Here is a 15798-nt window from a genome sequence, read left to right on the forward strand (position 1 = left end):
AGGATTTTATATAAAAAAATTAAGGAAACTAAAGATTAGGGCTGGAATAAGAGTTGACAGTCTGAATACTAAGTGATTGTACACAAATAATATCTAAAATCATTGGTATGTTTTGCAATTAATCAATGACTATTAACTTGTTAATGTAGCATAATATGTGTGAGCAGTGAGAATGTGAATACAAACGTCCAGGCCTAACTCCTTATTTCTGTTATCTTTGCCTACATGTGTAATGCTAGAACCATGGATATGGTTAATTTAATATTTCACAGCACTGCTGAATTATATTTATTAGGTTTCTGATAAAGAGAGTGTTTGGGTAAAAACATTTAAGCAAATCCATCAGTGCTGCAGGTGCATTAAGAGCATGTGGTTATTTGAGAACCAGTGTCATTGCATTGGGGCACACACACACACACACACACATATATATATATATGGTCTGGACATGTATATGTAGGATTTTGCTGCAGAACATGCAATGACCAGCTGGTCCTTGTCCACCAAGACCCAAAGGGCAGTAATGTCTATTGGACCTTGGTGGATTTCCACATATGCAGCCTTTGCAGCATAATTTGCTAGCAAAGGGATGAGCTGTAACGCCAGGCTTATGCTAAAGATGCTGCAGCAAATCTCATTTGTTAGCGATGCCACTGCTGTCTTCTCAAGGATATCAAAATGCCTGTCAGCACCTGGATGAAAATCAGCTGACTCAGACTCAATCTGGCCAAAATGAAAATTATGATGGCTGGAAAAGGGAAAACATTTAAAACTGGGATAAGATCTTTACCCGAGACATAATTTTCAGGTATTTATTTAAATACTACAGCACCTCAGAGTTCTATTGTTTGTCATTGTTTGAATGGTAGAGATGACAGATAGCAAAAGTACCTTCCCCTCTTCCCATGCTTAAGTTCTCCTGGTGCAGATCTGGTCATTGCAGTCTACACACCATTCCTCAGCAGAGTGAATTACTGTTAACTCGCTGAACCTCTTTTTTAGTGCATAAAGAATGTATATATTCCAGCTTTGGCAAAATGAAACAGCTCTCTTCAATAGTAGCTGCTTCACTGCCCTCAATGTTTTGGGGAAATAACCTCATGATGTTCGAGTTTTGTTTCTGTCTTCAAAACAATAGAGACCTGGCTTCTTCAGAGACAGCTTCTTTAATCATAGAAACATAGGTACTCCCCTGAAGTAAGCAGTATCCCACACATCAGGATAATGCAAGGATAATGCAAGTCCCTTAAAAGAAAAGTTAATTGATCAAACCACAACCTACAAAACATCAAGATAATTCAGGTAGGTGCTCCCAAAACTTTGCAGCCATATAATCCAGGCAATTTGTACAACTGTCAAGGTAGACCACACACTGGCTAGATCTGGCCAGTGTTCCCATACACTGCACTCCACTGCACAGGGTGAGAAAACTGGAAATTTCCTAGAAGTATCTACTTTAGTGTGCATTAGTGTATGTGTATAAAATCCTGAATTGTAATAAGGTAGTTCAGTATTAGGCTGTGACAGCATGTGCTTCACCAGCAAGCAGCCCATGGTGCTGGGAGAGGATTTTGATAACCCCAGTGAAGGATGGTAGCCAGAAAAATTCCTGCAGCCTTGGAGAAAGAATGCTGCTATGGGTATCACATACATTGTCCTGGCAGAATATATGCAGTTTGTGCTCCATAAGATTAGCACTTCAGCTCTCCACTCTCTCCACTTTAAAGCACATAAAATAGAGCCTTTTTTTGATAAGCATTTCCTTCCAGAGCTAAAACACTTAAAGCATTTCACATGATAAATATATAAAGAGAGCTATCATCAACTTGAAAGTCACAATACCGCTTGAAAATGTGTAGCTGTAGCTATTTATGATGGGTGGCAGCAAAAGGGGGGGGAGGAAAAAAAAAAATCCTCTTTCCTGGCAGCCCGCTTACTTTCAATGTTTTTTTTTTTTTCCCCCTAGTCTGGTGAGCCGTGTAAAAACAGTCACTGAACAGGCGGCAAGTGCGAGTTTCCTGCCGCCGGCCGCCGGGGTGCAGGCCCGGGCGCGTGTCCTCGGGGATGCTCAGGGGCGCGGGCGGGCGCAGCCGCAGGGCCGCGGCCGCGCGGCCTCCGGGGTCACCTTGGGCAGAGCGGCCTCGCCCCCGCTCCGGCCGCGGCCCCGCGGGCGGGCGGGCCGGGCCTGCCCTGCGGCGGCGGGGGCGCTCCGGGGCCGCCGCCCGCCAGGCCGGGAATGCGGAGGATGCCGAGACCCCGCGGGCGACGGCCTCGGGCACCCGCCGCCCCGAGCCGCTGCCGGGCGCGGGGCACCGCCCGGGGCTCCCGCAGCCCTTGCCCCGGGCCAGCCCCCGCCCGAGGCGGCGGCGGCAGCGGCCCGGCCGTGGTCGGCTGCGCCCCCGCGGGCGGCGCAGCGGGAGGAGGCGCCGCCCCGGCCGTCATTTCCGCCGAGTGCGGGGCGGGGGAGGGGGCAGAGCGCTCGCCTCCTCCTCCGCGGCGGCCGGAGACACAGAGACCCAGAGCGGGGCCAGGGCAGCTCCGCCGCCGCTGCCGCCGCCGCGCCCGCGGGCCGCGCCGCCCCGCCAGCCGAGCCCGGCCCGGCCCCCGCCCGGCATCCCTCCCGCCCCCCGCCCCGGCCCGGCCATGGGGAACGCAGCCACCGCCAAGAAGGGCAACGAGATCGAGAGCGGTGAGTGAGGGGGACGCTCCGCCGCCGCCTCCGCCCGACTCCGCTCCCGGAGGAGGGCTCGGGGCCGGGCCTGGCGCGCCCGCCCCGCGTCGCCGCCGCCGCAGGCCCCGCGGCCTCGGGCCGAGCCCCCCGCCCCTACAGGCCCGGCCGCGGCCTGCGCGGCGCCGCGGGGACTCGGCCCGACCCCGGCCCCGCCGCGGGGCTCGGCGGCTCTCGAGAGGCAGCGGGACAAACCCGCCCGCCGCCGCCGGGCCGAGGCCGCCGCCGGGCCGCGCGTGCGGCTGTCCCGCAGCAGGTGTCCGTCCCCGGTGGAGGAGGAGCCGGCGGCGGGGCCGCGGTGTCGGCGGGCAGGTGTCGGCGCCTCCGCCAGCCTTCATCCTCGCCCCGGCCCGCTCGCTTTCCCCACCCCCGAACACACCCTGCCGGCGGGGGAGGCCGCCCGCCCGCCGCGCTCTGTCTGCGGCGGGAGGGTTTTCATCCCGCTGCGGGGAATGTAGGTCAGAAACTCCTGTGCTCGCCCGGATCGTGCAGCCCCGGTGACCCCGCGGCCGTGCCTGCGCCCCGCGGCGCGGCCCCGGCCCCGCGGCGTGTTTACATCGCTCGGGAGCGCGCTGGCAGAGCCCTCGGCACGGCACGGCGGTGCTCTCCTGAGCCCTGAGTAAAATGGAAGACAAAAGCATTGATCTGAGCTCGTCATGGCAGGGAGCTTTCTGCTGGTGTTTCTGTTCGTTTGTCTGCTTTGTTTTTGTTGTTTTGTTGGCGGCTTTTCCCCCTCTGAGTATTTCAGCACAACTTTAAACAATATAAAGCCGATTCATTTGTTGGGAAGAAAACCCTAGACTTTATTTTTTTGTATGTTGACTTACTTTCTTTCTAGTGAAAAACTTTGGGTATGTTTGTGATGCATAAGAGTAAAGACAAGATGTATTGAGCAGGCAGTTGTGCAAGCTCAGTGTTGTGACAACAATACCCTTTGTTACTGGAAAATCCTAGGGCATTAAAATGGAAATAACTTTAAACGTTGAAGCTGGGGGATTGTGGGCTTGGTTTTGGGTTTTTTTGTTGTTGTGGTGGGGTTTTTTGGAGTTTTTTTGGTTTTTTGTTTGTTTGTTGGCGGTTTTGGTTTGGGTTTTGTTTTGTTTTTTTTTTTTTTTTTTTTATATTTGCTATTGAGGTCTGGGGTAGAACTAGGTAACCCGATTTGCATAGGCCGGGTCCTGCCCACACAGCATTCCTCTGGATTCCCAGGGATCTGCAGTGGTGCTCCCAACTGTGGGAGCAGGGACCGACCTGCTCCGGTAGGTCTCTGGCTGACCTACCCAGTTCTGATTGTTGGTTTCACCTTTCAGTTCTTATGTCTTAGCTCACTATTATTTTAGACTTCACAATCCATATCTGTTATGAGTATTGACCGTTATTGTTTAGTGGTTTTATTTTTTTCATTAATTTTGATGGGAAGTATTTTAGCCTAACTATAAAGATAAGCATGAAGAGAGTGGATTGTTTGAAGTACTTCAGATGACAAAACACTGCATTTTGTACTTCATAGTAACTGTACTGCTATTAGTTTGTGCAATTAAATAGCACTACAACACATAGTGTTTGCTTTCATTTTAGTAAATTCTCATATTACAAAATACAGTAATTTTTTTACGTTACAGGAGGAGTTTCCTGCAGAACCTCTCTCTCCCTTTGTTAGTGTTTAAAAATGAAATGCTGCTAGAGTTATCAAGCTCAGATGTTTAATTACTCAGTATATTTAGCAGCAAAATTCTGTAATGTTACAACTCTTGTAAATAGGAGAAAAAATTGGTCATCATTGACATACAGCTGGGAACGACCAGGATTCACCTTCTATGGAAGACTGATAATATATGGATACTAAACAACATTTGGTTTACTGTCAGTGAATGTTGATTGTCATCTGTTCATATGATACATGGCAACCAAAAACTAAAGAAATATAAAATGAGATGTAGCTTTAACATTTCTGAACTATTTATTTGCATTGTTGAACAAGTTTTCTAGTTTTGCATGTTAAGTGTCCTCAGTAGCATGTATTCCACACTACAGGACACTGAAAATGAAGTTGTTTGAAGGGGTAACAGAAGAATATCCAGCTTTGAATCATAAAGGTGATATTGTGCCTTGATTCATGAATGGAACTTATGGAATTGTGTGGATCAAGGGCATGCTAAGGTCCCTGGAAGAACAATGAAGGGTAACACGGCTTCCCCTGATAACTATACTTACTAGTTCATGAAGTGTAATTTGAGACCTCTTGCAGTGTCTATGGTCAGCACAGTAAATGCTGTTCACCCAACTATGGCCCTTATATCCTTCTCATTTATTGTAGCTTTCCATTTATAGTGAAATATCTTTAGTACTTGTTGCTTCACTTAGACAATGAAATGGAATAAAACCGTGAGTATGTGAACACCAGTAGAAGATTAGAGGAAATTAGAGGCATTTCTGGGCTGAAGTTGCAGGTGAATGGAATCTCAGTGGTGATGGTTTCTTAAGTTTGGTCACCACAGAGTGAATTGGGCTCGTGTAGCAGGGAGGGGAAGATACATTATGTATGCAGAAGATGGAAAGGAAAACTTCCGTGTAACCTGTTAGGGGTTTATTTCTGTGGCCTTCTGTTCCACATTCTCCTAATGTGCGTTAGGTTTTGACTTGGAGGACCAAAACTAAAAGTTGTCCTTTGGTAACAAGAAGCTTCTGGCTCCATTTTAAACCTTGTTTTAAATTCTTTCATGTTTTTCCACAGCAACCTACAAATTCTGAGGGCCTTTTAAAACAGTAATATAAGTATCTTTCATTTGAAATCTGGAGAGACACAATTACCAATTGCCATAAAATTAACTCTGATTCTTCACCCTAATATTAATTTAATTATTCTCTTTGTTATTTGTTGTTTTTTTCAGCTGTTACAGTAGTTGAGAACTTTTGCAACCTAGAAGTTAAAAAATCAACATGTAGTAAATTTCATTTTTTAAAAAAGGCCACAGGAAGTCCTCCTTAACTTGTTGCAATTAATGTAGGAAAATGTTAGCTTTATTATAATTCATTATCTTGGAATAATTTGTGAAAGTAGCATGAAACATAACTACAACACACCTGAGGTTTAAAAAAGGTCACATAACTTTTTAATTCAGCAAGTGAATCTGTTGCTTTCAAAATCATTAATTTTACACAAAACAGGAATGTTTTAACTTTACTAGAACTGCTTTCTAAACTAGAGTGAATGTGAGCCCTGCAAAACTGTATACTTTGTAGAAAGTTTTGTGTGTGTTTTACTTCAAATAACACACTAATACAGATTTTTAATGTAATTATTATGTATGGCTCTGATTATTTGCCCTATTAGATATGCAAAGAAGTGTCATACATGACAGCAAGAGTTTTGGCTATAAGTTAATAGTAATCCCACTTGTGGTTTTGTGGTTTTTATTGGGGTATTGTTTCCCCCATTGTCCATTCCCCTTTCCCCCCATCAGATTCCAGAGTACTTAGGCCTGATGTTGTCTCTTTGTAACCACCAAACTGGATGAGAGACCAGGTGATTAGAATACACTCTTCAGGGTCTGGAAGATTTGTAAACTTTCTCTTCTTCCAATAGATCTTGATGATGTGGGCTTGGCGTCTGAATTTTATTTGCTGGGATTCAGATGGTCTTTGCTGCTTTTTCTATGGTAGTATGTGGTAGAAAATTGCTCTTAAAATGTATTTTAAAAGGAAAATATACATGATTTTCAAAGCATAATTCTGTACATGTATCTTCTTACCTGGTAGTCAGATCTCTGGTTCTAGTAATCCAGCATGATTTCACCAACTTTGACTTCTGTGGTCTTTAAATAGCTAAGTACAGCATGTGTGATGTGTATTCTGCATGTGAGTTTTGTGTTCATTCACTCCCACTTTTCCTCAAAGTGTTCCCTACAGTATTTCAACATGACAGAGTTCCTATTATACTCAGTTCTTTGCTTTTTAACTCTTATAATTTGTAGAAAGTTTAAGTAGTGCTCCTTTGAAGTGTGCTTGACAGGAAGATGCAGCCTTCTACTTTTTCTTTTTCCAGTAGCTTTTAACTTCCTCTGGGTGAGTTTCTTAAAAACTGAGGATTTATCTTTTTTACATATTTTTCATGTGTATTCACTGCTGGGTCATTCTGTTGCATTTTCTTGCTGAAGACCAAAAGAGACCACAAGTGTATTTCTTGTTAAGACAAGATGAGGCAAGGCTCTATCACTTCTGACCTGGGTTAGATTAAAATTGGTAAAGTAGAGGTGAAAAGCTCTGTATCCATTTCTATCCCAAGGTAGCTGATTCCCTGTCACTTTTCCAGAGACTCTTGCTTGAGTGTTTTTGATCAGAGTGTAGTTTTATTCAACAGAGAGTGTCTTTTTTCTTTTGCTCATTATGTTTAGTGCTCCAGTTTTGAAATGGGTAGCTTTTGGAGCCTTGTTCTTGGATCAGAACATCAGCTAAAATATGTATTGTATAAAGAGTAATTAAAAATATATATTGGAGTGATGCTGGAATGGCCTGCATGAATAGCATCTCTAAACAATATATGTGAAGCTTCTTTCTCACTGTGTTGGGGTTGTATCATCTATTAATCCAGTAGATTTCAGCAATAAGAAAATAAGAAATAGTTGCTTGCTAAAGGCATATCTGAAAATCCCTCTGCTGTAATCACCAATGCAAGACTACCAGTATGCATCGTGTGAAGAGAGGCACCATCTGAAAATTCTGCTTTAATTAAAAACAAAATGCTTATTCACAGCTTGGACTAGCAAAGAGAGAGGTTATCACTCATTAAATATAGCTACATGGTAGCATAACAAAAGGTCAGAAGGGCCTCCAAGTGATAAATTGATTTGTATTTAGCTGTTGTGGTTAGGCCTTTATTAGAGGCTCAGACTACTTTAGAGACAGAGTATTTTAAATTGCTTGGCATTCCCTCCTTGCTGGGTTTGTTTAGTGTTTGTTCATCTACCCATCCACATTTGTAGAAGTGACATAATTAAAAGTATTATCTTGAATAATGCTGGGATTTCTCATATTCTTTCAAGTCACTTGGTTCCTTAGCCTAATTGAGGCTATGCTGGGCCGCAAAAATGAAGCCTCTCACTGGTACAGAGAGCAGAATGTGAGGGTGTAGCAGTGCAGGTTATGGTGTTGGAGTGGAGGGCTCTGCTCTGTTCCATGCCAGGCTGGCAGAGAGTCTTCTCCAGAGGGAGAAAGTTCTTCTGGAGCTGGCACATCCCTCCTTTGGACAGAGCTTCTTTGGAAAGGCTTTTGGACAACTGTCAGATTTTGTGTTTTGCCTGCATCCTTTCTAGACATCATAAAGGACTTGTTTGTCCAGATTCTTTTTTTTCCTAAACTACAGCAATTGGTTTAATAAAGAATATTGTTTCTGCTATACAGCAGGTGAGTTCCAGATCAGATCTGATCTGGAATCTGATCTAGACAGGTTTGTTTTGTTTTATTTAATCAGTACTTCTAGCATTTAAGCTTGCAAAGTTTTCAGTGTTAGGAACCTTGAGTCAGTGGGGATTTTCCTTATAAACTTGTGAAATTTAGGGCTAGGAATTGATAAATAGTCTACCCTGCAGTGCTGCTCTCAAACTTTGTTTCAGGTGCAAGGTGCTATTTCATAAGCATTTCTTTTATTTGCAGTTCTGCTTTTCTGTCCCCTGCTACTTGTTTTCCTGCGTCTGTGCCCTCAAGTGTGCTGGAGTAACTATGAGGCAACAAGGTGAATTGAATTTGAGGTTGATCTAAGTTAAAAATAACTCTACAGAAAAGGGAAAGCAGACGGGACTGTAGTTAACCTGTGTTTGGCTTCCTGATCCAGTTCACAGCAGCCACACAAGCAGTTGGACCAGTGCAGGTGGGGTATGGCACGGAGGGTGGCTAGCAGGCACTAAAGAGGAGCTGCCTGACCTAGTGCTACTGCCAAGAGCAGAGCTGTGGTTTCAGGCTGTTCTGCAAGTATTTTCCTACCATAAGCAATTTCTCTGCTGGGAGGTAGAAGTGCTTCCTGGGAAATGGGAAAGAGAACAAAGTAGCAGTGGAGCTCTGAGGAGGTAATTGAACTGAGTAGTATGTTGTCTTAGAGTTGGAAAACTAGAAGATAAAATCACTTTGTTTCCTTTTTTTGTTTGTTTTTGCTTTTTTTTAACCTTCCCCTTCAATGGTTGGGAAAGGATTTAGGCACATTTCTTTTTGTTATCCTGGTGTTCAGGAGGGCGAGTCATAAGCTAGGACCCCATTTTGTTTGTACAAACCTCATTTCTTCACTGAAACGGTTTCGGAAAATGAGGTAAATACTGACAAGAAATGAAGGTGAGACTGCTAGTTTGTGTAGCAGGAGAATTAGGATGCAGCAGTTTAGAGGGTGTGCTGTGCAAGGAGCAAAAGGGAACTACTGGCCTGCCTGTGGTGTTGGGTGAACAGGAGTCTCTTCTGGGCTCGTTTGAGCCTCTTTGGCACCTCCCTTGCTCTTTCTTCCACATCTCAGCAGAATCACATCCGCTAAGAGTAAGGTTTCACAAAACAGCTGAGCCCATCTGGTGACTTGCTCTGTTGAAAAATCAGGTTTTATTTCTAGATCCTTCATAGGTCATGATTCAAGTGTTTCTCCAATCCATTGTTAAGATATTTTAATAGGCAGGAAACAATGCAGATTTTATCTCTTTGGGTTATTAATAATTATTTTTGCACATCACATCAATCCACTGAGGTGTCAGATGGCAGAAGACAGATTCAAAGGAAGCATTGAAAGCACCATTGGCAATGAAATGCTCAGGTGGCAAGAAAAGAGACTATAGTTTTTAGCATTGAGCTCTTTAAGATCTCACTTTGCAAACTTCTTGAAAAAAATATTACTCCAAACTACCACTTTCTCATCTGCATTTGTTTATACAAGAAACTCAAGACTTCAAGTTTTTGGTGAGAGATGTTAGCACCTAGCAGTTGGACATCTAGAGCTATATGAAGGTAGAGAAAAATAGAGCAAAACATTGCTTGCTTCTATCTCTACACTTGCCATATGGATCTTTAAGATAATAGTATTTTAGAAGAGGAATTTTTTTTTCTGTTTAAGATTTTAATTTTGTATCTGTTTCATTTTTTTTATTTATTTTTTCCAATTTGCTCTTCAGAGGAAGAAATGTAACAAAGTTTTTATTTCTTCCATTAAATTACCTTCTGCTTTTCCCTGCCCAGAAGGAAAAGGTGTTTGCTGGCTTCTGGTAGAATGAGTTCTGGTATGTGTTCCTTGTTATACGTGTAGTAAGGGTTAGGCTAACTTCTTAGCACTATGCTATGTAGTAAAGGTGTGGAAACACCTTGGTGTTTTTGTGTGGGTTTTTAAAGCCACAGTTTTTGTGCCTTCTGAATAAAAAAACAGTTTCTCTACGCTGGGATGTCATCTGTCTGTAGTTTTGAGCAATAGTTTTGGTTTTAGAAATACTTTTCAGTAAATCAAGGAGGCATATAAATATGCTCTGCATGTAAGAGCTAATGGGTGTCCAGATTCTGAGAAAGCAAAAATCTTTTCTATGGCATAGCTGATCTTTACCAGAGAAAGCCTGATGAGCATTTTGAGCCAAATCCTCCCTTTAGGAAGGGCTTAGAGAGGTGCTGTTCTACTTGCCCTGACCTTTTTCTTTGGGGAGATACAGTAATTCTGTGGTAGACTAACCATAAAGTAGCAAGGTACCTTACCTTTAAAATGTTGCTAGCTGAGTGAGTAGTTAAACTGTTTGGTGCTTTGTAAATGTAATTGTTACTTTGTTATTCTTCTGCCTCTTGTTAACTTGTATCCTTTTGCTAAAATACTATAATCTTTAAACAGACAACATCGGGAACTTTTTGTTTCTTTTGTTTCATTCAGGTTAAGCTGCTTCCAGGAAGTATGTGCTCATTAACATACTGCACTTGCTGCTAGCACTTGTCTGTAAACCCACAGACATCCACAGCTGCCATGTGGCTCAAGAAATTAAAACAAAGGAAAGTGCTTTTTTGGCAAGAAGATAGAAACTTGAAAGATAAAAAAGACTGTTACTTTGCTTGTGCCCAGAATCAGTTTGCTTTTCCCTCTCACAGAATGACATAATTAAGGGTGTATGTACTCTGCTATTTCAGTAGCTGCATTGTTATAGTGATTAAGGTTAGTTTTGATTACTATAACATTAGGCAGTTTGAAATTCTTTGTCTTGTAGCAAGCAGCAGTAACAGCTTTATTGTGTATGTAAATTCTGATTGTTAAGCATATGATAATCTAGCATTACTTTGCACAAGGCGAAATTGTGATTTAACTGCATCAAAGTCTATCATTAATATAAAGTTTTTAATGCAAATTACCTATATTCAAGCATTTTATTAACTGATCCATAGATTATTGTGGAGGATGGAGGTTTTGATCATGGTTTCTCATTGAAAAACAGGGTAGGTGTTGAGAGAGAGAAAAAGAACATTACATAGCTAAAATAATGCCAAGCCCATTTAAATGATCATGGTATATCCCTCTAACAACCACGATGAAAGAAGATATGTTTTCATTAATTTGCTGAGGAGTATTTTATATTGGGCAGTTTTGAAAATTCAGTGCCTCAGTTGTATGTTTGTTTTTTGTGAAGACTTGTGTAGTGAGAAGCACACCCTGCAACTCCCAGAACTGGTCCTCTGCTTTGGAAACTATGGGTTAAGCATTCTAAAGCTGTAGAGTGTGACAGTGCATTGTGTGTTCAAGCTGGATTCTCTCCATTGGCTGAAAACTCTACATTGCAATGGTATGTGTGTAGTAAACTGAACTTCAGAGAGAAATTAGGTGGTAGATCTTTTAGCTTAATATAATGATGTGTATGAATAACAAATTGCAAAGCAAGCAAGTTTTGAAATTTGTTTAATTGTGTACAGCAGTTTCAAGGGATGTGGAATTGCCTGGGAGATTGAGGGTGTGTAGTGCTTTGTAGTGATTCTTGGGGTGTTTCCTGGTTCTTCTGCAAATTAGCAATTTTTTTTCCCTTGAATTTCATGAGGATGAATGATCAGATGCAAAACTGACACTAAAAAAATCAGCCTTTTTTTCACACAGATTGCACTAATATCTAATAAAGCTCAGTTTCTATCTAAATTTGGTCTACTGTTATGACATGCTTTCTTCCAAAAATATTGCTCTTTTGATACTACCTACATCATAATCCAACTGTTCATTTAATATTCAAATGCAGAATTTATTTCATTTGCATATTAACTTAGGTTTTGTTATTGTTCTCCAAGGTAGGACATTCTTGAACTTTAAAGAATGTGTAGAGTTTGGGGTTCTTCAATTTCAATTAACAATTTATGGTTTTAAGCAGTGCTTACTACCATGTATTGATGATGAGCATCAAACACCTTGCATCTCAGGTAAGCACTCAGGAAAAGGTTGGCAAGGATGGAATGATGTCCATGTGAAGAATTACTATGTAATTGCTATGTAAGTGGCATCTCTTATCTAGAATAGCTAGAGGGCATGATCTGTAAAACTATGTGGCATGGGGAGTGAGGAATGTCCTATGCTTGCTTTTTTCTCACTTTTTTTACATAGCTGCTTTGAGTCATTGCTTCTATTGGCTTTTTCCTTAGGAACAGATGATATAAATTTATTCCTAATAAAACATTAGAGCTCTCCTTGAGAATGAGAAACTACAGAAAATGAGGATGGAGAAAAAAAACAGGCAACAGCTGGTAAAAGAAGGAACATGAGTTGAGAAATGTAAAAACACAGGGAGCTCTGAGCAGGATATGGTTTGGGTCTTGTCCACATACTCCCATCCCAGAAAAGGGAGCTGATGAATGCTGGCCAGAGATGCTCTGCCTGAGGAGGTCAAAATGCAACAGGTGTCCAGACATCCTTCTTCCACCTGGTTGCAGGTTGGTCAGAGCAGTAGAGTCTCTGATGAAGAGATCCTGCATCATGTGGAGACCTAGAGATGAAATGTATAGATGTAAAGATGAACCAAGAGCATCTTAAAAAGAAGTTTTGGAGAAGCTGAAGTCGAGGTTGCCATTAATCCCACTTGGGCTATGGCATGAATGCATTCCAGCTTATCCCAGAGGGAGCTAGCTTTCAGGATCCCAGGCAGAGCATTATGGATGTGCTCGTATCTTTAATGTATTTTTCTTGACTGAGCTCTGGATTTAGCCCAAAGTACAAGCTGATCCACCTGGCATCGTGCCTCTCCTGATGGTAGGAGATCCCATCCCCTGCTGTCTAGGCAGGGCAAATGGTGAGAAAGTGATGTATGAGGGCATAATGGAATTTTCCAAGATGAGGTGTGAAGATGAACAGGATGCCATGAAGCCTACCAAAATGCTGCATGGGAAAGACATATATCTCACGGGACAAGTCTTCTGCTGGGGTCACTCCTGCCTCAATCTTGTAGTTTAGTTCAGCTCTTGCTACAGAAACAGAGAGGACACTCCTGACTGCCTTCATGCCAGATGCCCAAAGATACATTGTGGGGTTTTGTTCTGCCAGAGGTGCCAGGTATACCTGGCACATTGTATATCTTCAGCCAGTTCTTGTGGGGTTTTTGGAGGCTGTTGATTTTTTAGTTTGGTTTTGGTGAGTTTTATTTGTTTGGGGTTTTGTTTGGTTGGTTAGATTTTTGTGAGGGTTTTTTTTGGGGTTTTTTTGGTTGGTTGTTTTTTTTAATGGAAAGTGTCTCTAAGAAGCTTGGTACTTTCAGGAGCTAAAATGGTATTAGTTATTTACTTCAGAAGAGTTGGAATTTTGGAATTTTTTTGGTAGTGGTGGTTTTTGGGTTTTGTTTTGTGTTTTCTGTTTTCAGGCAGATGCTTGAAACTATGCAGTTTATTAACAAAAGGCATCTGCTAAGTAATTGACAGCAGAAATATAGAACATAATTCGGCCAAATAACTTGTTCTTTTCAAATATAAGACAGTGATGTATGATGATTTGGTTGAATTTTCAAGCCAGTTGTAGCCTCCATTACTTGTCACTGTTACTTTAGAGTGTTTTTTTCAGGACCTATTTTAGAAGCAATTTTATAGTGTCTTCTGGGCAAGAGTCTTCAGAGTAGAACCTGATTTTTGTTGGTATGATTTTTTTTTAAAAAAACCCAAAACATGTTTATACTGTCTCCAGCTTGAGGTTTGAGGCTATAATTATGAACTATTCTTCAACTTGCTGCTTATGCAGTACTTACATGACCAATTTTCCTTGGCACTAAAGCTGACTTGAAAAATGCCTGCCCTTATCACCCCTGCTGCTCTGCTCATAGCTACAATTCACTGCTCCTCCTGTCCTGATACAGCTGTTCAAGGACTGCTCTGTGTCTCACCACAGTGGTTAAGACCCTTGCTCCCACCTGGTGCTGCTATTTTAACCCTTTATTTCATGAACCAGTCTTAAAACACCATCCCACCTTGTGTTAGGCTGATACAAAGGAGGGATCAAAATGGGGAAATGGTGTTGCAAGTGGCTTTTGCCAGACACATTTCACTGAAGGGGAGAAGAAAATGCTACTGTTGCATGGTGTCGATATCACCTTTTGGATACGTTAAGGTGAGATGGTTTTTACTTTGAGGGACTGTTCAGTGCCTGCCCTTGATCCAGAGGTGCTGCTGACTGACTTTGTAGTTCTATGCATCACCATGCCATTCTCAAATACTATCTGCAAGAGTTGCCCCAGTTTTTGTTTACAACTGAGACTAAAATAGTGTTTGTATCATTTTAGTTCTGTTAAATGTGATTATTCCATGGTTGTCAGCATGACTTATTTTGTCAAAGGTATCAAAAAGATCACCAGCCTTCCTCTTCATATTTAATTGCTCCAGAATGTACTCAAGTATTTGTTAGGACAAATAAAACTGGAAAATGACTAAAACATGCATATTCCTTTTAGATAATAGCATGTGAGTAGGGAGTATCAGGAGGAAGAAGAGATGCAGCAGCACAAGGAGAGATTTGAAGGAATCTAATACCAAAGTTAGCCTAAATGGCATGGTAAAGCTAGAGGTGCAAGCATGGAAAATTTAGTGTGACTGTTGGCAAAAAAAAATGAAGGCATCTCTTGCATTTATCTTTTCTGCAGTTGAACTGAATTCTTGCTTCGTGGTGAAGATACTGATTTTCTGTGGGATGTATTTTTCATTTAAAGTAAAAATAAAGTTCATAGCCTTACTGTCCCTTCTTTCAAAAATAACTTGTGGTAGTTCTGCCTTTCTTTGTGTGAAAATAATTCCAAACAGAAAATAGTAGTTGGCTGGTTTTACACAGTTCTATTCACAACACTATAATTTTCTCCACCAACTAAATTGACTCATTCATTTCCACTAATACATACAAACTTTACTTGTTCTGCTGCCAGTCTAGTTGTTAAGGCGACTAGCCCAAGACACAGTGGCTGAGAAAACAGAGCAGTAGATGTTCAGTATGGAAAGCATGAAAGTGCAGTCCTTTCACATGCAGTCTCTTCAGACCTGGACACAAATTTTTCATCAGGAACTGTCAGCCACTAGAATGATGTCCCCAGGAAAGTGGTGGACTGACCAACAGCAGGACACTGAAGGTTCAGCTGGACAGGGTGCTGGGCCATCTTGTCTAGGGCATGCTTTTGTCAAGAAAGGTTGGATCAGGTGAGCCTTGAGGTCCCTTCCAGCTGGATGTTGTGTGATTCTCTGACATTACAGAGAAGCTGAGTAGCAGAGCACGTTTGTTGAGCTTGAGATTGTTTGATACTTGCGCAGCGCTAGAGAGGGGTTTGTAGAAAGTGACTGCAAGCTGGGAAGGAGACGATAGAAATAAAGCTAGGTGTGAATTTTGATTCCTCTCAAATGGTGTGAATGCAGTTGGATAGTCTCAAGAAGGCAAGAGTTATATGAAAAACACCTTTGATTTCTTGTTGAATGCACATTTAATACTGAAAAGGAGACATTTAGTGAGGGAAATACATTTGGGAAAATGTATGTTTCAGCTGCAAAAGATGGACTATATTCAGTATATGGGTGTAAGCCACAATATTGGCAACTTTCTGAGTCAAAGTAATAGTAAATAGTGAAGAGGGAAGATAAGAGAAAAT

The 15798-nt window shown here is 42.1% G+C and overlaps 1 protein-coding gene across 2 annotated transcripts in view; it reads left to right on the forward strand.

Moving 5' to 3' along the window:
• PRKACB (protein kinase cAMP-activated catalytic subunit beta) overlaps positions 1-15798 on the forward strand; it is an 84719-nt gene that overhangs the window by 14267 nt on the left and 54654 nt on the right. Inside the window, exon 1 of one of the 2 annotated variants that reach the window (XM_021527089.3) lies at positions 2452-2689. The exons of the other annotated variant lie outside the window; for it this stretch is intronic. Within the exon in view, the coding sequence (XP_021382764.1) occupies positions 2644-2689 (46 nt within the window). The 5' untranslated portion in view covers positions 2452-2643. Of the gene's footprint in view, positions 1-2451; positions 2690-15798 lie in introns of those variants that run through there. 2 annotated transcript variants of the gene reach the window in all.

Source organism: Lonchura striata, chromosome 8 (assembly GCF_050655825.1).
Source record: "Lonchura striata isolate lonStrDom1 chromosome 8, ASM5065582v1, whole genome shotgun sequence".
Classification (NCBI taxonomy): Eukaryota; Metazoa; Chordata; class Aves; order Passeriformes; family Estrildidae; genus Lonchura; species Lonchura striata.